Source organism: Equus przewalskii, chromosome 1, assembly GCF_037783145.1.
Source record: "Equus przewalskii isolate Varuska chromosome 1, EquPr2, whole genome shotgun sequence".
Classification (NCBI taxonomy): domain Eukaryota; kingdom Metazoa; phylum Chordata; class Mammalia; order Perissodactyla; family Equidae; genus Equus; species Equus przewalskii.
In genome coordinates, this window is record NC_091831.1 from 119,201,371 (window position 1) to 119,219,956 (window position 18,586).

At 56.1% G+C, this 18,586-nt stretch overlaps 2 protein-coding genes across 8 annotated transcripts; both read right to left on the reverse strand.

Moving 5' to 3' along the window:
* CPLX3 (complexin 3) lies at positions 1–7,415 on the reverse strand. Of its 4 annotated transcripts, XM_070621167.1 has the most exons (5): positions 4,113–4,390; positions 3,913–3,990; positions 3,116–3,220; positions 2,812–2,899; positions 1–1,133 (listed from the first exon to the last, which is right to left on the reverse strand). In XM_070621167.1, exons 1-5 carry the CDS (start codon positions 4,274–4,276, stop codon positions 909–911), a joined length of 660 nt encoding a protein of 219 aa, XP_070477268.1. In that variant the 5' UTR covers positions 4,277–4,390; the 3' UTR covers positions 1–908. The 4 variants fall into 4 exon arrangements, with proteins under 4 accessions (XP_070477268.1, XP_070477282.1, XP_070477273.1 ...); XM_070621181.1 differs by lacking the exons at positions 3,116–3,220; positions 3,913–3,990 and adding an exon at positions 7,295–7,415 and having other exon boundaries at positions 4,113–4,289; XM_070621172.1 differs by lacking the exon at positions 3,913–3,990 and having other exon boundaries at positions 4,113–5,214.
* On the reverse strand, positions 5,174–16,889 carry LMAN1L (lectin, mannose binding 1 like). 4 transcript variants are annotated; one of them, XM_008522220.2, is made up of 13 exons: positions 16,524–16,889; positions 14,011–14,165; positions 13,790–13,897; positions 13,640–13,698; positions 12,001–12,100; positions 11,503–11,623; positions 10,616–10,671; positions 9,920–10,052; positions 9,459–9,610; positions 8,264–8,331; positions 7,295–7,430; positions 6,531–6,658; positions 5,174–5,476 (listed from the first exon to the last, which is right to left on the reverse strand). In XM_008522220.2, the coding sequence occupies exons 1-13, from the start codon at positions 16,699–16,701 to the stop codon at positions 5,344–5,346; spliced, it is 1,527 nt and encodes a 508-aa protein (XP_008520442.1). In that variant the 5' UTR covers positions 16,702–16,889; the 3' UTR covers positions 5,174–5,343. The 4 variants fall into 4 exon arrangements, with proteins under 4 accessions (XP_008520442.1, XP_008520446.1, XP_008520445.1 ...); XM_008522224.2 differs by having other exon boundaries at positions 5,174–5,473; positions 7,307–7,430; positions 16,524–16,841; XM_008522223.2 differs by having other exon boundaries at positions 7,307–7,430; positions 16,524–16,841.
* Positions 16,890–18,586: the final 1,697 nt, after the last annotated feature.

The window sequence follows — 18,586 nt, forward strand, 5'->3', positions numbered from 1 at the left end:
TGCCATTTGGAATTTTTATTTTTCACTGAGCCAAGAGAGGAGATCCAGCTATGGAATCCAGAGAGTTCTACAGGGACAGAACACAAATTGCCTGGGCCTGGGCCCAGAGGAGGCCTGGAGCTTCCCGGGCTAATGTTCAGTGCCAGCTTCATCCTTGGTACTCAGGCCCTCCCACAGCATCGCTCAGCTCCAGGAGCCAGAGCCCACAGTACAATGGCAGCTGCTTGAGGCTATGGCTGCAGCTGCTGCCCTGCTGAAGGAAGGGTGTAGGATTGGCTCTGAGGGCCAGGGAGGCCAAGCTAGAAAGTGTTAGAAATCACCCAGTCCACCCCTATTTTACAGATGATGAAATGAGGCCCAGAAAGAGCAGTGGCGTTCAAAGAGAACACATGTGGAGACTCGAACTCAGGCCTCCTGCTTGCTGAGGGCGTCTGTCCAAAGCCTCCTCCCAGCATCTCTGAGGGCTGGTGTCTGGAGGCGTGAGGCACACAGGGCAGCTGGCCTGGGTGTGTGTGTCTTTGTGTGCCAGGATGCATCTGTGGTGTATGCCTCTGCACATCCCAGGGTTCCCATGTGCCTCTGTGTGTCTCTCTGTGGGTGCTCCTATGTGCAAGAACTTGGGGCTATGGCCAGAGAGCACGGGCCTATTCCTACAATCTTGGGAGGCCTCCCCAGGCTGAGTCGGGGTCCTGAGGGTAGGGTGAGAAATGAGGACTTCGCTCCCAGTGGAGAGGGAGAGACTAGGAAAGTAGGCTTGGGCCATGGATGAGAAGGATCCTAAGGCTAGTGTGGAGCAGGGAAAACAAAGCCAAGATGGGGTATAGGTCCCTGGAAGTTGAGACATGCTCTTAGCCCTCATGTGGGCCCAGCCCTCTGATCACCCCAGTGGGCAACTCCAGGGAAAGTCGTCACATGATGTGGCACTTCTCAGCTGATTGCTTTAGGTCCCCCAATGTGGCCTGGGCCTTGTCCTTGAGTGAGCCAAGGTCCAAGCCAGGGAGGCTGGCCAGCTGCCCGAGGACCGAGGCCTTCTCCTCCTCCTCCTCTGTGTCCTCCTCAATCATCTTGGCCAGCTCCCGGGGCAGTTCCACGTCTCCACCTGCCATCTGGATCTGGCTCTCATCTGTCTCATTCTGGAGGGAAGAGAGGAGGGGGTTGGAGGTCTGTGAGGACCCAGAGTTGAGGGGGCAGGGAGGAGGCCTAGACGGGGTTCCCATATTCCAGGATCAAGCTTCTGACACTTGGGCATGGAGACCTTGCCCTATTATACCTCCTTACTTCACTCTGAGATACTGAAGGTAAGATACTAGCATAGAGAGCACAGAGGAAATGAAAATACCTAGGAGTCAAACTGCTCCAGTGAGCTAAGCCATATGGTGACTACCATTAACTATACGAAAGGACTCACCGATAGTAGTGATGGGTACCATTTATCAAATACCTACTATATGGCTGACATTGAGCTAAGTGCTTTTAATTCTCACAATAACTCTTGAGGCAGGTATTGTTATTTCCATTTTACAAATAAGGAAATTGAGGCTCAGCCAATTTAAGTGAGTAACTTGCTCGAGGTCACACAACTAGGCAGTGAAGGAGCTAGATTTAAACCTGCCTCACGGATTCCAATCTCTGCTCTCGTTGCATGGCACCTGCTGATTGTCACTGCACTTCTCTGTCCCTTTGGGGACGCTGGGGCTTTCCACTTTATGTCCTACTCACTTACAGCCATGTCTTCCCTCATCTACTGGACTCAGAGTTGCCTGATGGCAGGAGTTATGCCTCTCGTACCCTTTGTGCAAGCTTTGGAGCAACGACTCCATCCCTAGCTGGGTTTAACTCAGCAACTTTCCAGAAAGGTAGGCTTTCTGGACTGGTTTTCCTTTTGAGAGATTTCCAGAAGACTGGTGCCCTGTGGGGAGTCAGAAGCAGCCAGGGGCTCAGTAAACATTTGTTGAATGAATGAATGTGATGTCCATGTATCTGATCTTCCAATTCAAGTGGAAGATCAAGGTCAGGAGTGCTATAGCCCTGTACTTCCATTTCCCCTCAGTCTCACACAGTTCTGGACACTGGGAGTGGCTTATGCCTCAGTTCCCTCCTTAGCCAACACTTACATGCCCCTCTGGTGCTGCAGTGCCTAGGGGAGACAACCTCCTGGCTGCTTGGCCAACCAAGGGGTTCTTTGCTCTCTGCAGACAGACTCCATACCTTGGAAGGCAGCCAGGGGGCCTGGAGCAAGCGCAGGCTCAGCATTCACAGGCTTGAGCTCTGACCCCAGCTCCATCATTCTCTGGCTGTATGACCTTAGTCAAGTCTCTTAATCTCTCTGAGCTTCGGTTTCCTTATTTGTAGATGTGGGTGATAGCTACCTGGCAGTTACTGAGAGGTTAGGTAGGGGCATGAAGATCAACAGAGGTTCCACCTTCTCTCCTCCACCCTGCTCTCCCCGAGGGTTCAGAAGCCCCAGGAGCACTCAACCCTGCGGTAAAATCTACTGCCTTCCATCTCTTCATCTGCCCCGGGCTGCCTCGGGGGTTGGGGGAGTGGGGTGTGGAGGAGAGAAGGGCCCTGGACTGGCTCCAGAAACACAAACCTATCAGTCTCTGGCGGACTGGGCTTCCCCTCAGCGCCAAGCCCTGGCCCTTGGCTGGAGCCAATTAACCATGAATGAGTGAATGAATGAACGAGTGAGAGAACGAAGGATGTAACCAAGCACTCCATGAGTCTTACAGGCTGAGAGTTGCGGTGCCCAGAGTCAGGCAAAGGAGTCCGGAGCCCGAATGTGCCTCGCAGCCCCGCTTGTAAGCTTACCTTGGGGAGCCGGTATTTGTCTCGGAAGTGGCTCCGCAGCGTGGCCCGCTCGGCCTTCCTCTGTGTGAACTGCGCGTCCCTCTCCATCCTGCGGGGGCACCGGGGGCGGAGTCATAGCGAAGGCTGAGAGAACGGGCGGGCAGGGTCTGCGAGGAAGGGGCGGGAGGGGTCTCCGCGTCCTGGAGGGCAACCGCATCTCTCCCGCCCGCGGGCCTGTGTGTTGGGAGGGTGCTCGGACCAGACCGGCCACGATCAGTCTTTGCTGTCTGGCCCCGCATCACAGCGCCCTTTGTCGTCTGCGCACCCGCCGCTGGACGGAGCTCTCCGGGCGGGGACGTCAGTATGTCTTTCTCTGCAGGCCCTGATATATGTCCCTCGCGGCCTCCGACTCGGTCTGTCTTTTCCCTCCCTGACAGATTGTGTCATGTGGAGCAAAGTATTAAGGACAGACTTAGGTTCGCATCCTGGCTCCACTACCACTTTTGGTTGTCTTTGGGTAAGTCGCTTACCTTCCTCTTTTGTAAAATGCTGATAAGATTTTGCAACTCAAAAAACTGTTGGCAGGATTAAGTGAAATAATAATAGCTAACATTTAATGATTTATCACGTGCCAGGCGCTATGCTAAGCAGTTTATATGCACTAAGTAATTTAATCCTCATAAATTTATGAGGCATGTTTTATGATCACCATCCCCATTTTACAAAAGAGGAAACTGAGGCACAGAAAGGTTAAGTAACTTGCCTAAAGTCACCCAGTTAAAAAGAAGAAAAGCCTGGCTCTGGATCCCAAGCAGCCTAGCTGTGGAGTCCAGCCCTGAACTCCCCTCTGGCTGGCTCTCTGCCCCAGCACTCCTGGCATATGACAAGCCTCAGTATCTATGACTCCTCCCCTCTCAGGGACAGTCTCTGTGACTCTGAGCCCCTCTTAGCTACAGCACTTTTCTCAGAAACTCAAGCTCGGAGGAGCTCCAGTTGGAAGACACAGACGGCTGGGACCAGATCGGATTAAGGGATTACTTGTTTCGTCAGAAATGCACGTGCCCGCACCGTCCTAGGACCCTTTCGCCCCTGTCCCCATTCCCTCTGGGCTCGAATGCGAACCTGGGGCAGGGTCTTGTTTTTGAGATGGGGTGGCTCTGGGGGCAGCCTAGGAGGCACATTTCACATCTCTTACCGCGTCTGGAAAAGTAGGGGAGGAGGGCTCGGGGTCTGAGACTGCCCTAGGGGTGGGCCAGGTGACTGTTGGGTGGGGGCGGGGTGTAGGGGGAGGGTCATTGGAGCCGGGAAGGGATCCCACTCACTTTTCTTCCACCAGTTGCTTCTGATACTCCTCATACTCCTCTCGGCTCATGCCCTGCGCTTCGGCCGCCGACTTGTCCCCGTCCCCCTTGTCTTCGCCGCCCCCCAGGCTCCCGGTGAGGTTCTTCAGCTGGCCGCCCACCATGGTCTTCACCATGAATGCCATGGTCTTCTCTGGCCTGGGCACCACGCACCGGGTTCTACGCACCAGGCGCCAGGCTCGTCCGAGCCTACTTCAGCACTAGGGCTCGCGGACAGCTCCCGCCGCCGGCCCCCGCCCGGCCCGCCCCTACTTCCCCAAACCCCTCCTCTCGGGGGGCGGGGGGCCTGCACGCGGCCGAGGAGGCTGGACCACGTGCCGGCCCCACACTCCCGCCTACCCCACGTGCCTCCTTCAACCCCAAGCTCAGCCGGGCACTGCTGACAATGGATTAGGGCCTTTGGGGGTGGGGTCGCTCCCCTGGGAAAGGGGTTTCGCTGATTCGTGCCCTGAACCTTTCTTCCTACTCTCCGCCCACTTCCTCCTTTCCCAGGTCGCTGATAGGATTTCAGCTGGGAGATCGGAGTAAAAGCAAGGGACAAAGATCCAGCCCTGGGCCCCACCCCATCCTTCTCCCCAACCTGCTTCCCCAGCAGCTGCCCAAAGAGCTTGAGGCTGGGGAAGGGAGGGGGGACCAGAGAGCGGGAATCCCAATCATGGCTCCATGGGTTGCCTCTTAGAGTTCTTGGTCACGTGCCTGCCCTGCTGACCCCTGGAACTGAGCGGGGAGGAGGGGAGGGCGGGACAGAGTTGCTCAAGGTGATGCTGGCTGAGCTAGGAAGGGCACCTGGAGACACCACTTCTTGTTCTGGGTGAATTGGAGGGACAGAATTATACTGTTGTGACTCTCTCCCTCCATAGTCCAGGACTCAAGGCCTGTGGGGTGTCTGGTCTTTTGGCATTAAAGCCAGCTCTTGGCCTCCTTGTGTACTTGGAGCCCACTCTCAGCTACCTGTCCAGAAAAGGGGGAAGTCTTCAGAGAGATTAAGGTGCAGCTGGAAGGTAAATGAGCATAGCACAGCATGGGGAGAGGGAAGTCATCTTTAATAAGGTGGAAGCTCTGCAGAAGCTAAGGTATGGGTAGTTGCTGGGCACCTAGAGGGAGAGGATACTGGCCAAGCCCTCCGCCCAGCTAGACACTGTTTACTTCCCAGTGATGAGAAGTGGACATTCCTTCAGGGCTTTGAGGTGGGTCATGCATGCATGCCGGGAGAGAGGGGCTGCCTCCTTAGAACCCCCAGGGCCCTAGGGATGGGTGGTGCCAGACTCAGAGGAAGGCTGCCTGTGGACAAATAGTCTGGACGGTTCTGGTCCTGCTCCTGCCTGCTGCCAGGGAGAGGAGAAGAAGGTTACTTGGACTTCTCCCTACTGGGCTCTTGAAACCAGGCTCCCACGCTCATCTCCCTATGCTCACGGACCACAGCCTCCCTGCTATGGGACCTTTATGGCTTCCTTGGCCTCCCCATCAGGACCACACTTTCCCCCTGGCATTCAAGGTCTGTCCAGGTGGCTCTAGCCACCATTACACTCCTATGTAATACATAGCCCTGTCATCATTTCCACCTTGTACCTTGCTGCTCTCTTCACCTGGAGGCTGTCCTCTCCTACTCTGCTTTTTAAAGCTCAGCACATTTCACTCCTCCTCTGGGACCACCCCACCCACAATGATTCTTCTTGTCTTGGAATTTCACCAACAAGGACTGTCAGTCCCATTTCTGAGCCCCTTAGCACACCCTATATCTCTAAATGTTTCATTCATTCAACAAATACCCACCAAGCAGAAATAGTGACCTCTCCCCAACCTTTTTAATTCTCTTTGCCCAGATTCACAAACTGGTCCCATCCTTTGCTCTGACAGTACTGAACTTAGCACTTTTTTCTCCAAAATATTATGCTTTTTTTCATGCTTCCATGCCTTTTCTCATGCTGTTCCCTCTGCATCAATGCCTTTTACTTATCTTGCAAGGCTGGAAAAACCCCTGGTCGGACTTGATGACCCACATCAAATGGCCCTTCCAGGTTTATTCCGTCATCTCCCCAAGCTGGGTTAAGTGCTTTTTACTGTACTCTTATTGCCCCTGAGCTTCCTGCCATCATGGCACTGACCGCATAGCATGTGACTATCAATTACGTGTCAGTTTCTCACACTACAGAATGAGCTCTGTGAGCACAGGACCCAGATGGGACCAGCGGCTGAGCAGGTGGTCAGTAGAGGCTATTGGAAAAATGGATCCTGGCCTGGGCACTGCTCCTTGCCAGTTGGTGGGCCAGGCAGGTTCCCCCTGGGCCTTAGTGGCGCCTCTTTCCAATAAGATGGCTATGGCGTAGAACCAAGAGATGCCGGGTAGGTGTGGGAAGTCCTGCCCATGAGAAGGCCCACCTGAAGTGCACATAGTAGAAGAATCCTACAGTCTGGATGAGGAGGAAGAACAGGAAGATGCCTGGCCGCAGGCATGAGGAGGCCCCTGGGAGCCAGCCAGGTGGGTGAGGGTCCTTGGCTCCTGCTTTCTGAAAGAGGACATTGTAAGGCCCTGGACCAGTCTCTTACACAGGAGGGAGGGGACCTGGAATCCAGGCCATGTGTGGGCTCTGTTTCCCTCTCCCAGGCTTGGGGTACCCTGGCTCTCATCTGGGGCACTTGGAGATGGGCAGAGGACAAAGCTGCCCTCCCCCCACCCCAGCTCCTACAGCTCCATCTGTGGGAACAGCTGGGAAGGCCTGGGGCCTGGGATAGTCAGAAGGCCAAAGGGTCTAGAGATGAGAGAGAGAAGTAGAGAGCAAAAGACAGGGTGATGGTGAGGGCAAGGGAAAGAGCAAGATGAGGCAGGGGCACAGGAAGCATGGGCTTCACCCTGGAGCTCTAAAGGATCTTGGGCATGGCCCACTCCCATTTCCCTTCTGGTCATTGAGGATATCGGACCAGGTGGTCTCCAGGGCCCTGCTGGCACTGACAGTCTGTGGGACTCTCTAGAGAGCAGGGAGGGCAGAGAGAAGGTGACATCTGTCTCTGTGTGCGCGTGTGCATACACACAGAGACACAGACATAGGTGTGCCAACTAGGGGTCCCGGGAGCAGAGGGTAAAGGCAGAAGTGCTGGAAGAAGGAGGCTAAACCCAGACTTCAGGGATGGAGCCCCCACGGTACCTTCCCCCTCACCACTGGGCCCCGAAGGTCCTTCTGCAGGAGGCTCAGGATCTGGGCCAACTCTAAGAAATGATGCTTGGTGCCTACAGGCAGGTAGAAGACCTGGGCTCTTGAGACCACGTGGGCAGCTGCATCCCTGGTGGGGGATAGAAACCAAGGGAGTTGACTCTATCCCTTCTGGTTGCACCCAGACCTCCTAACCATTTCTCATAATCCTCAGAGGCAGCACCTTCTTGGGGGCTAGTCTTCTTACCCCAAACCTTTTTCCTGGATCCTCAGTCTCCTTTAGCTCAGAGAAGGGTCTCCCTAAAGCTGTCCCAACCCCAGGTTCCCTGCTCTGCCTTCCATTCCCAGCTCCCAGGGGATTTTACTCCTCTCCCTCTTCCCATCTCCCCACCCCAAGCATCTAGTGAGCAGGGGATCCAGCATCGAGCATCCAGCCTGAAGCCTCCCTCTTTCATGGCATCAAAGTGACCCCCCTGCTGCCAGGGCTCTACAGGTAGCTCCCAAGACCTGGCCTAGAATGGGATGCTGGGAGGTTGGAGCGGGGCAAAATGTAGTCAGGGACTGCCTCCTCCAACTTGGCCTGATCTTGATTATGCTTCCTCCAGGAATCCCATCAGAACATCTCCTCCTTCCAGGAGCTGTCACTGAAGGAAAGCTCAGATTTACTGACCCTCCCTGGGGCGGAAATGCCTGAAGGGGGCCTCAGGCGGGGCCTCTCCCAGGGACAGTTGCTTTTAAACTAGGACTTTCAAAACTTTAAACTGGATTTCAATTAAATTCAGTCAACTCGACAAACCTAATTCTGCCCCCAGCCCCTCTGTGTGCGCCAGGCTTTGTGCTGGGTGTTCAGGAAATGATGAAAGGAATACAGGGCTGATGGAGGAGCTTCAGGCAGAGAAGCAAGTTGGTGGATGGGAACTTCTCGTCCCTGTCTCGCAGGACCCCTCCTCTCCCTGGGCTTACCTCATCTCTTGCAGGTCCTGGAGCAGAGTCTGCTGTCCATGGAGCAGGGTGCTGATTTTGGCAGAGTCCTGCAGAAGTGCCAGCCTCTTCCCCAGGGCCCAGGGCACAGCCCCTCTCTCCTCAGAGTTCACCTTCCCCGGGGACACTGCAGCCCTTTTACTTCCAGAGGCCTTACCAGATTACCTGGGCCCTCCTCATTTTGGACACATTGAGGACACATTGTCCATGTGGGCATCTGGATTCTCCCTCCTCTCAAACCCCTCTCCCTGAGGGTGTTGGTCTCCCCCCACCCCCACAACAGTGGCTACTCCTGGGCTTTCTCAAAGTCCCTCCCCTTCCCAGAAGTGGTTCTGCCCCTGAAGGAGGAAGAGGCCCAGTCCAGTCCCCTCTTCCCACTTCCCCCAAGGCACAGTCCAAGCTGGGGCCAATGCTGGTCAACTCCCAGTGCTTGGGCCCTTGTCTGGCTGAGTGACCTGAAAGAGGTGGCCACCCCTCTGTGGGGTGGGTGGAATCTGACAGGAGGGGTCCTGGGCCTGGAAGCAGCATCAGAGAGCTTGGAGTGCGGTGCCCCTCCCCTCTGCTCCACCCCAGCAGTCCAGCTCTAACTGCTCTGGCCTAAGGATGCAAGACTCAGTCCCAAGCTGCCAGAACCCAGCAAAGCCCACAGGAGCTGCTGGCCTCCTCTGCCTAGCATCTAACATCTTGACTGAGTTCAGCTCTCAGGCCCTAGGCTGGGGATGACATGGGGCATGATTCCTGGGGGAGGAGCCAGGATGGCAGGAGATTCTGGTGCATCTGAGCATTAAGCAAGCCGTATGTGAATCAAATCACATGTGGAGCTACATGCAAATTAGCATCCAGTCTATTTCTGTCACTTGTCTGCAGACCCACATACAAATACCTGGCATCTCCTCTCCCCAGCCCCAGCCATGTGGCTCCTTGGGCATTTCCTTGTGCAGAGCTGCCCTCCTGCATGCTCCCCCACCTGGCAGGTTCTACCCCATCCTGTCACGTGCAGCATTTTACCCCTATCCACCTTTCCCTCCAGACCTTGGGGGACACTAGTTCTCACAAATAGTGCTTGCTCCTCTTTCTGGACAAAGGGAGCCCACTGGTGCCATGGGACCCAGTGCCTAGGGAGGACAGCTTCTCCAGGCCTGCAGGTGGACCATTGGGTGCCTGAGGGGTCACTCACCCAGGCTCCCTCAGGTCTGGCCTGGCCTGGGGGCCCCAGCTGCTTCTTCCATTGCCTCTCAGCCTGGGCCAACTGCTCAGAGAGACCCTGGAGAGCCTGCAGGATCTGGCTGTGTCTGCCCAGCGTCTCCTCCAGGGCAAAGATCCTTTCCCCTGGGAATTGGAGCAGAGCTGGGACAGGCAGCCAGCTGGGGTGGGGCAATAGATTCTATCATTTGGGAGCTTCTTTGAGAGGGGGGGTTCAGAAAGGCGTGGCTTTTGCTTCCAATACTCTCTCCGGGAAGGTGCGTCTGGGTGGTGGGGCAGGGACAGGACAGAGCACCCAGGCCCCAGGGCCTGTTTAGATATGCCTCCTCAGGCTTCCATCTTCCCACTGGTTAAAGGACTCCTGGTTCAAAGGGAAGAGTATCCTGTGACACCTAAATGGGTCCCTGCCCCACCTGGTGTTCCCTGGGTCCCTACCCTCTTCCTGGGCTTCAGACTTCAGCTTTGGAACCATGTCCTCCTTGGTGCCCAGGGCCAACCTTGCCTGCAGACCTTCCAGCTGCCTTGCCAGGCGGAGCTGCTCCATCTCCGGGAAGGCCTCGGGGGGAGGCTAGAGGAGAAGGACAAAAACTCAGTCTGAAACCCGTAGGAGACCCGGGGGCGAGGGGAGCCTCCCCACAGGGCGCCCGGGAGCTCAGTTCCCTGCCCTGAACAAACATTCATGCCAGCAAGGGAAGAGTCCGCCAGCTGGCTGTCCCTCGGTTCAGCTGCCAGGCCCTGCAGTCTCAGCTCCCTAGCCCTGCTCCACTGCCCATCCCCACACACTTCCCTCCCGCTGCGGCCCAGACCCCGCAGCTCTCACAGGCCTCAGGTCTCCACTCCTCCACACAGCTCCTTCAAGCTCATCTCCTCCAGGCTGGTTAGGACCCCTCCTCTGTGCTCCCACAGCTCCCGCCAGCCTGGGAGGTCCTTGAGGACAGGGCCTGACTCTGGGTCACCTCTGGCCCCCAGCACTGCCCAGTACAAGGTTGGCCTGAGCAGAGCTCAGAGATCAGGTAGAGACAAGGCTGGAATGACAGCTCTAACAGCACCATGACGTGAGCAGAAGCATCTGGGGAGGGAAGGGTCCCAGGGCCGCCCCTCCCCACAGGGCAGGCCCTGCACTGGCATCACCTCTGGACCTGGCTCACTCAGACTGAAGGTCAGGAAGGACAGGACATCATGGTCATCTGGAAAGGGGGGTAGAGAAAGGAAGGTAAGACCCCCCCACCCAGCAGCCCACTTAACTCAGCCCTCACCCCTCAGGCTCTTGTATTCCAGGCAGGCAAGAGATCTGGGGGACTTTGGGCAGCTCTGACCCTTGTCTTGCTCACTTCACAGGAAAGAGGTGAGGGTCAGACAAGCAGATGGGTGGGCTGTGAGGGCTGAACTCCACACACAGCCAGAGGTGGGACCCCAGTGAGTGGGAAAACTGGACAGCCTTGGGCTAGAGCCCTGGCAGCAGACTGAGCGTGACACCCTCAGGCCCCAAGAGCACAGCTGCTGCTGGCAGAGGCAACCATGCAGTGGCCACCTCCTCAGCATGGCTTTGACCATGCCACTCTTCTCCTCAGAAACCTTCTATGGCTCCCCAGTGCCCAGGGTCTAAAGACCAAAGTCCTGGTATTCAAGGACTCCCACCCTCTGGTTGCACCCTGCTTCCCAGCCGTGGGTCCTTCCATGGACTCTCCGTTACATCACATCCCTTCGCTCCGCTTCCCTAAATGTCCCTCTTGGCTCTCCCTCCTCCGCTTGCCCCACAGCTTCCAGCTAGGGGCACTTATGGGGCCAACACTGGAATAAAAGCTTCTCCTGTTTTATCCTATTTGAGAATTTCAACATTTCTTGGGGGCAGACATGACCTTCCAGATGGTAACGGAGCCTAGAGAGGGCTTGTGACTTGCCCAGGTCACATGGTGAGGAAGTAGCTGGCCTCACACCCTGTGCTCCCTTGGAAGGTATGCTCAGGATGGCTTGCTAGGGACTGCTCCTCTGCTGTTACCGGTCCAGAAGGCCCTCACCTGCCAGGGTGCTGGTGGCTGCTGAGACCCCAAAGAAACCTCCAGGGGCCAAAAGCAGGGGCCCCACATCGATGCACACCTCGTCTGGGTCTCTGGGAGTGAGGCCGCTGTTCACGGACACCTGAGGGGCATGGAGGGAAAGAGCCCCTTGAGGGTGGAGCCCACTCCATCTCCCCTGACCCCAATTCTGACTCACTGGCTCCCTGGCCCTAAAGGAGGGAAGGCAGCCACAGGGCTTGGTGTGAGGATGGCATGGAGGGGCTTGCACACCTGGTCTCACGCTAACCCTCACAAGGATGTGCTCAGGCAAGTTAGGATTCTGTGTAGGGAGGAGGATCCTGTGTGGGTGTTGCCTGTATTGTACCAGGGACCCTGTGTAGTGTCTCTGGCATGAGTCTCTTGGGATCATGGGCACTCACACAGCAACTCTGTAGCTCTAAGCCCTATAATCTGCCCTCCCCACCCAGAGGACCTGCAGAAGCAGGAGGGGTGACTCACACGCAGCCTCTGCCCCCAGTAGGTGATCCGTGCTCTGAAGGGGTATGGCCGGTTCCTGAAGTCCCGGTGGCAGGAGCCCAGCACCCGGCTGGCTCCATCCCTGTGGGCACTTGGAATCCAGCTGGGCCACACAGGACCCAAGGCCTGGCCAGTGGGGGAGGCCCCAGAGGTTGTTCTGCCCAGGCGTGCAGTGCCACTCCCCCTCACTGGTACAGGACGCGTCCCTGTTGTCTAGCTTGAGTCTCCCTTGCTGTGGTCTGCTCCCTTAGCAGAAGAGAGAGGAGCAGGACAGCAAGCCCTGCCTGGCAGAGTACTGGCACTTGGAGTTTATAGAAGAGGCCAAGGGCCTCCTGTGGCTCTTCCCCAGGGGTCAGAACATGGACCAAGAGTGGGGTTTCCGCCCCTCAATCCCCCAGGCCACACCTCCTCTGGCTGCCCTCCCTCCCCCGCTTCCCTTAAACTCCAAGTGCCCCTGCGCCTCTGGGTGGGGCTTGTCTTTCCTCTCCCTTCTGCCAGGCTTGGACTGCAGCAGGACAGACTCAGGACAGACAACACGAGAAACGTCCTAGCAGCCAAGAACAACATGACCAGCCTGCCTCCCCGACAGGAGCAGCGCAGCAGGCTCTGGGGAGTTAGGAGGAAGGCGTTGAGCTGAGAGGTCCTGAGTTTCTCTGGGCACAGGGGGACACAGACACTGCTCACACCACAGCACCTGTCCCTGCCACCTTCAGCCAAGAGGGAGCCAGCACAGAACAGGGAGAAGCCAGCTCAGAGCAACCACCTGCCTTTGCACTCCTGGCTGTGTGACCTTGGGCGAGTTCCCTCCCCTTTCCAAACCCCAGCTTCCCCATCTTTAAAATGAGGATAATAATTGAAGTTGTCCCATAATGTCCTTATGAGGGTGAGCTAAGAAAATGAATGTGAAGTGCTTGGCACCATGCCTGGTGTACAGTAAGCTCTGCTCCATAAACATTAGCAATTATTCTAATTGTTATGAGCTAAGGGGTGTTTGCGGAGAGACACTGACTAACCGGCCCAGCTACTGAGGAGGCAGCCAGGCCGGAGGGCTGGGAAGCCATGTCATCTGGGAGAAAGGTAGCGCACTGGCAGGCAGGCAGCCTGCACAGGCAGAGGGCGTGGAGCCTCCACAAGGAAGTCTGGCCTCAAATCTCAGTTCTGCACACGGCTGTGTGACTCGGGCCAGTCACTTCACCTCTCTGCACCTCAATGTCCTCACCTGTAACTAGGGACTAATAATCCCCACTTCTCAAGAGTGTTGGGGATCAGATGAGATGATGTGAGTGAAAACACTCAGCCCAGGCCCCACCTTGTGTCATTTCACTACCCCCATGACCTGGGGACATTGGTTGAATGAATTGAGGACTCAGTGGGGCAGTTCCCAGGGAGAACAAGTAAACTCTAGTCTCAGCCAGGAGGATGCACAGCTGTGACCAAGTGGGAGGGAGTTCCAGGGTGGCAGCCATTAGCTCGATGAAAATCCAGCAAGGAGGGCACAGCCCTAGGAGGGGTGGGCTCTCTGTCACAGGCTGGGACAGGGGCACGAGTGGGCAGTGTGGGTAACTGTTGAGCCCCTTGCAGCCCAGGAATCAGGTTGGGGTCAATCCAAACAGGCCCTTACCCAAGCGGCTCGTAGAGGGTGTGCCCATCACTGGCCAGCACACGGATGGCAGGGCTGCTCTGCATGGGAGGTGACAAGCAGCCTGAGCCATGTGCACAGGGAGGAGGGTGAGGGTGTGGGCGGGAGGGCAGGCACGAGACCACTACTCACCTGGGTATCCTCAGCCGAGGAATCGAAGAGGATCCCGATGCCGTCCCAGGAGGCCAGCCCCCCCAGGACAGAGCTTACTTGGCCCCTGTCCTGGGTATACCACACAGCCTGCGGGTCCCCAGCTGCTCAACTCAGCGGTCCCTGCAGGACCCTGGAACCCCAGGCTCACTGCCTGCCTCCCTGACTCACCCCTCTCCCGGGCTCTGGTGGGGGCCACTCACCATGCCCTGAGCTCCCCAGCGCCCTGGCCCGGTCACCCTCATGTGCATCTCTACCTCCCAGGCAGAGAAGAGGACTGGGGCCCTGCTCCACACGGCGCCACTCCGGTTCCGCATGGATGGCGCCAGCCGCACTTCCTCCAGGCCTGGGATGGCATCTGTGGACCAGGGCAGCTCAAGGCCCAGGCCCCACCATCCCCTGGCCCCCCCATCATTCTCTCTCATTGGCCTGGGCTGGGGTCCCAGAGGAGGAAGGCGGTAACCTCCAGGCCAGCCATGAAATCACGGGTGCAGGAATCCACTGAAGAAGCGGGAACTGGAGCCCAGTACAGCTGGAGGGGCCTTTGCCAGGGGAGGGCAACTAACACCAGACCCACTTGGAGCACTTTATCTGCATTCCCACTTAAGCCTCACCACAAGTCTGTGTGGCCTGTTTTTATAAGACCCCATTTTACAGATGGGGAACCCGAGGCTCAGAAAAGTCAAGGAACTAAGTGCGTTGGAACTCAGGTCCATCTGACTCCAAAGTACAAGCTTTTTCCACCATGAGAGAGATTTGTGTTCAACCCTTCCTTCTCTCAGATGAGGAAGCAGGCCCTAGGAGGGAAGGACATGCCTGAGACCTCAGGACACAGGGGGGCACATTGAGAGAAGGACTATGTGGAGGGTCAGCACTCTGGGCTGTGGAAGCACGGAGGACACTGCAAGGTGGACAAATGAGGCTGAGGGCTGCCTGGGGGTGCCCAAGGGGGCGTTCCAAGGAGAGGAAAGCATGAAAGCAAAGGTGGGACCTGGACCACAGGACTGTTAGGAAAAGGCAAAGGAGGGAGTGTGTGTGGGAGAATTATCGCTGGTGGCAGTGAGGGGGGAGAAAGGAGAAATATTTGGTGGGAGAGAAGAAAGGGGAGAGAAACTGAGGCAGGCTTGGCAGGAACCAGGGAAAGGGAGATCAGAGGCCCCATTCCAGCTGGCTCCCCACCCCTCTGGCCTGCCAGCCTGGAACCTGGCTCAGGGCCCAGGCTCTGCCAGGACTTTCCGGAGACTGCTAATCCACCCTGTTTGCTTGGCAAAGGCCAGGGCTGGGGGTGGGGAGGCTCAGAGGCTACAAGGCCAGAAGTCTTTGTGGCCTTGGAAGCCACCAAGGACTTGCCTCTGAAGTGACTTTCAGGAGGCAAGGATTGCCCACTGTCTGCTACACTTATGCATGCACCTTATGTGGATTGTTCATGGCACCTCGCCCCAGACTGTGGGCTCCCTGGGCCTGACTCAGCCCTCTGTCTCTGGGCTGGGCACAGAGGGGCACGGGGGAGGGGGGCGGGAATCCAATAAAAGGATAAGTTAATGAAAAGACAAAGAGCACATCACTGGGTGATCTTGGAGAATGTGCCTCTGCTCCCTTAGATGGTTTGTGACACCCCAGACGTGGCAAGGCCCAGAGCAGTGAGGACGGTACCAGCCCTGCCATCCTGGCCCTGAGGCAGGGCCTGGCTTGGTGCTGTGAGAGACAGTGCCCTCCTTTGCCTCTGTGAAGGAAGACTGGGCCAAAGACCCTGCTGACGGGGTCTCCCATCTTAAAGGGATATTTGTTCTATTCTCACTTAGGAATCATGCCGTTTCGCAGAACTTACATCTCACAGACATCAGAAATACACGACTGATCTGTTTTCTCTCTTTGTTTTGCCTGTTAGGAGGCTCTGAACCAGATCTATGGCCCAACTCTGAAGGGTGGGCAGACCTTGTAGCATATGTTTTGGCAACAAGCCACATTCCTAGACTGATTTCATGCCCCAGCTGTAACCCTAAGTCTTATTCTTCTGGTTCACTCTTAATTTAAGCTCCTCTCTATTGCATAGGTCCTTGTAAGTCCTCAAAAATCCTTTTGTGAACAAGACTAAGTAAAAGACAGACTCTTTCTAGTTCTGGCTTTAGAAAGTCCAGAACACAACCTGTGCTCTCATGCCTGCTTCCACCCAACACACACACAGGGCAGGGCTGGCGCCCTCTTTGGCAAAACAGCTGGCTGTGAGGATGGTTCCCTGCAGGCAGCCCCCCAGTGCTCATGGACAGCCAAAGGCCTGACAGCACGGAGCCAGGAGAGCGGAGGTTTGTGCTGGTCCAAGTTGCCTCGAGTCCATCTGTCTGGGACTCAGCATGTGAGCATGTGTGTGTGTATCTGTATGTGTGTGTGTGTTCACAGGTTCAAGAGGCAGAGGAGGAGAGGGGGCCCAAGGAGAGAGAAAAGGAGAAGAGAGAAGTCCTAGGGCGGAGAAGGAGAGGGGCAGAGAGGAGAAACTGAGGCTGGTGGCTGGGGATGGGGTTGTGGTGGTAGAGCAAGAGACAAGCCTGGGAGGGGTCCTGGGGCCCCTGGCACTGCCTGCCCCAGGCCTGGCCCCATCTTAGGCAGAGGCTAGTACTGGTAGGCCTGCTCCCACCAAGTCACAGCCACCCAGTGCTGATCAGCCCCTCCGGCACTCTGAGGAGATCTGGGCATGGCTGGTCCCCACCCCATCCCTCACCTCCATGATGGCTCCAGAAGGGTATTCCAGCCCCAGGCAAAGCCAGCCGTGGTCCTTTGAAGCTGAGCTTGTATTCAAACCTTCGCTGAGGAGGACGACCCCCCTCAGGGCTGTAGGGGTCCAGGAGCAGAAAGAGGAGAAGGCAGAGCAAGGGTTTAGGGCCACTGACCACCGGCATGGTGAAGGGATCTGGCAGCCGGGCCCCAGGGTAGATTGGTAGCTGAGAGGCCAGGGATGGGCTCCTGGGACTGGGCCAAGTGGGGAGGAGCTGGGGATTGGCCAGGAGCTGGGTTTTGGCACTGTCCTCTCCCTCCCTTCCTCCCCAACACAGACATCCTGTTCTTTCCAGGCCTGACCTCAGGCCCCGCCCCGCTTACCACCAGCCTGATGGGGGCAGCCAGACCCCTTGCCAACCTGACTCAGCTGGGGCCATCTTTCTACCTTCCTCGGCTCCAGCAGCTGAGGGGCCTTGGGGACTCCTGGGATAGGCCTACCCTTCAGCAGCTGACCTTTCTTCCCTGCTCTGGGGGATGGGCCTCCACATCCTGCCTCCTTCCCGAAGATGGATGTCCCCACCCTCCCCTGTCCTGCTCTCTGCTGTGGTGCTCAGCTCTCTCCCATGTTCCCAAATTCTCATGCCTCCAGGATACCTGGTTTCCCCAAGAAATAGATCATATGAAAAAAAAGAAAGAGAGCCTTAAGACACAGAGCAGATGAATGCAACATGTGGGCCTTGTTTGGAGCCTAATTTTTTTTTTTTTTTTGGAAGATTAGCCCTGAGCTAACATCCACCACCAATCCTCCTCTTTTTGCTGAGGAAGACTGTCCTTGAGCTAACATTTGTGCCAGTCTTCCTCTATTTTGTACGTGGGATGTTGCCACAGCATGGCTTGATGAGCAGTGTGTAGGTCCACGCCTGAGATCCAAACCTGTGAACTTAACCACTACACCACCAGTCCAGCCCCTGTGGTTATGTTTTTTTAAAAGTCTTTTGTCTTCTGGAGAAATGTACTAAAGCTTTTGGATGAATTGCTATAATGTCTAGGATCTGCTTCCAAATATCTCAGAGCTTGGGGGGAATGGGGTGTGGATGGCACAGAACTGGCTTTGTGCTGATAACTGTCAAAGTTCGACAGTGAGGACATGGGAGTTTGTTATATTCTGCTCTTTACTTTTGTATGTTTGATATTTTCCATAAAAAAAAGTTTTTAAAAAGTAAGAAATCCTTTATTTCAAATATTTTTATCCAAATAAATGTTGGTTTTCCAGAGTGGCTTGTTTGCCGAGAATTCTGGATAGCTGAAGTTTTACTGTACTTTTGGGTCCCCAGTAGGATTAAGCTACCGAAGCCCCACAAATTAATTAAAATCAAGGCTGTAAATGGGAAATTTTCAGATACGCTGAAAGAAAAACTTTTGGGGTCCGCCCTGTGGCCGAATGGTTAAGTTGGTGCGCTCCGCTTCGGTGGCCCAGGGTTTCACCGGTTCAGATCCTGGGCGTGGACATGGCACCTCATCAAGCCACACTGAGGTGGTGTCCCACATGGCACAACCAGAAGGACGTACAACCAGAATATACAACTATGTACTAGGGGGCTTTGGGGAGAAGAAGAAGAAGAAGAAGAAGAAGAAGAAGAAGAAGAAGAAGAAAAAAGAAGATTGGCAACAGATGTCAGCTCAGGTGCCAATCTTTAAGAAAAAAAAAAGAAAAACTTCATTTCTCAACACTAAGTCCCCAGCCACCTCCACCCGCTCTCCCCATCACCTTCATGGCCCAGCTATGGAAAGGTGGGCCCACTCCAGCCCTACTGCCCCGTCTCCCCCTCAGTCCTTCCAGCTCCTGCCCCACCGCCCCACGAATACCACCCCACTGAGGCCTGCCAATGGCCCCTGTTCTCTGTGCCTGGTGGACACTTCTCTGCCCGGTCTCTGCAACGTGAAATGCTGTGGACATTTCACATCCTCTCTTCCCCTCCCCTGCCCCATGCTCTGAGGCCCCTCAAGGCTCACCTGCCTCTCCCCTGCCCCCAGGCTGCCCGTTAGCTGTGTCTCTGCCACTGCTCT

What these genes read in the sequence shown, in the direction of transcription:
- CPLX3 (XM_070621167.1), bottom strand. Translation starts at nt 4,276, where the DNA reads ATGGCATTCATGGTGAAGACCATGGTGGGCGGCCAGCTGAAGAACCTC. An exon ending in AGAGCTCCGTCCAGCGGCGG is followed by an intron (nt 2,900 to 3,115) that starts GTGCGCAGACGA and finishes GTGCCCCCGCAG; the next exon opens with GATGGAGAGGGACGCGCAGT. An exon ending in ACAAATACCGGCTCCCCAAG is followed by an intron (nt 1,134 to 2,811) that starts GTAAGCTTACAA and finishes TCTTCCCTCCAG; the next exon opens with AATGAGACAGATGAGAGCCA.
- LMAN1L (XM_008522220.2), bottom strand. Translation starts at nt 16,701, where the DNA reads ATGCCGGTGGTCAGTGGCCCTAAACCCTTGCTCTGCCTTCTCCTCTTT. An exon ending in CCAGACCTGAGGGAGCCTGG is followed by an intron (nt 8,332 to 9,458) that starts GTGAGTGACCCC and finishes GCACTTCTGCAG; the next exon opens with GACTCTGCCAAAATCAGCAC. An exon ending in TTCTACTATGTGCACTTCAG is followed by an intron (nt 5,477 to 6,530) that starts GTGGGCCTTCTC and finishes TCTCCCTGGCAG; the next exon opens with CAGGCAGGAGCAGGACCAGA.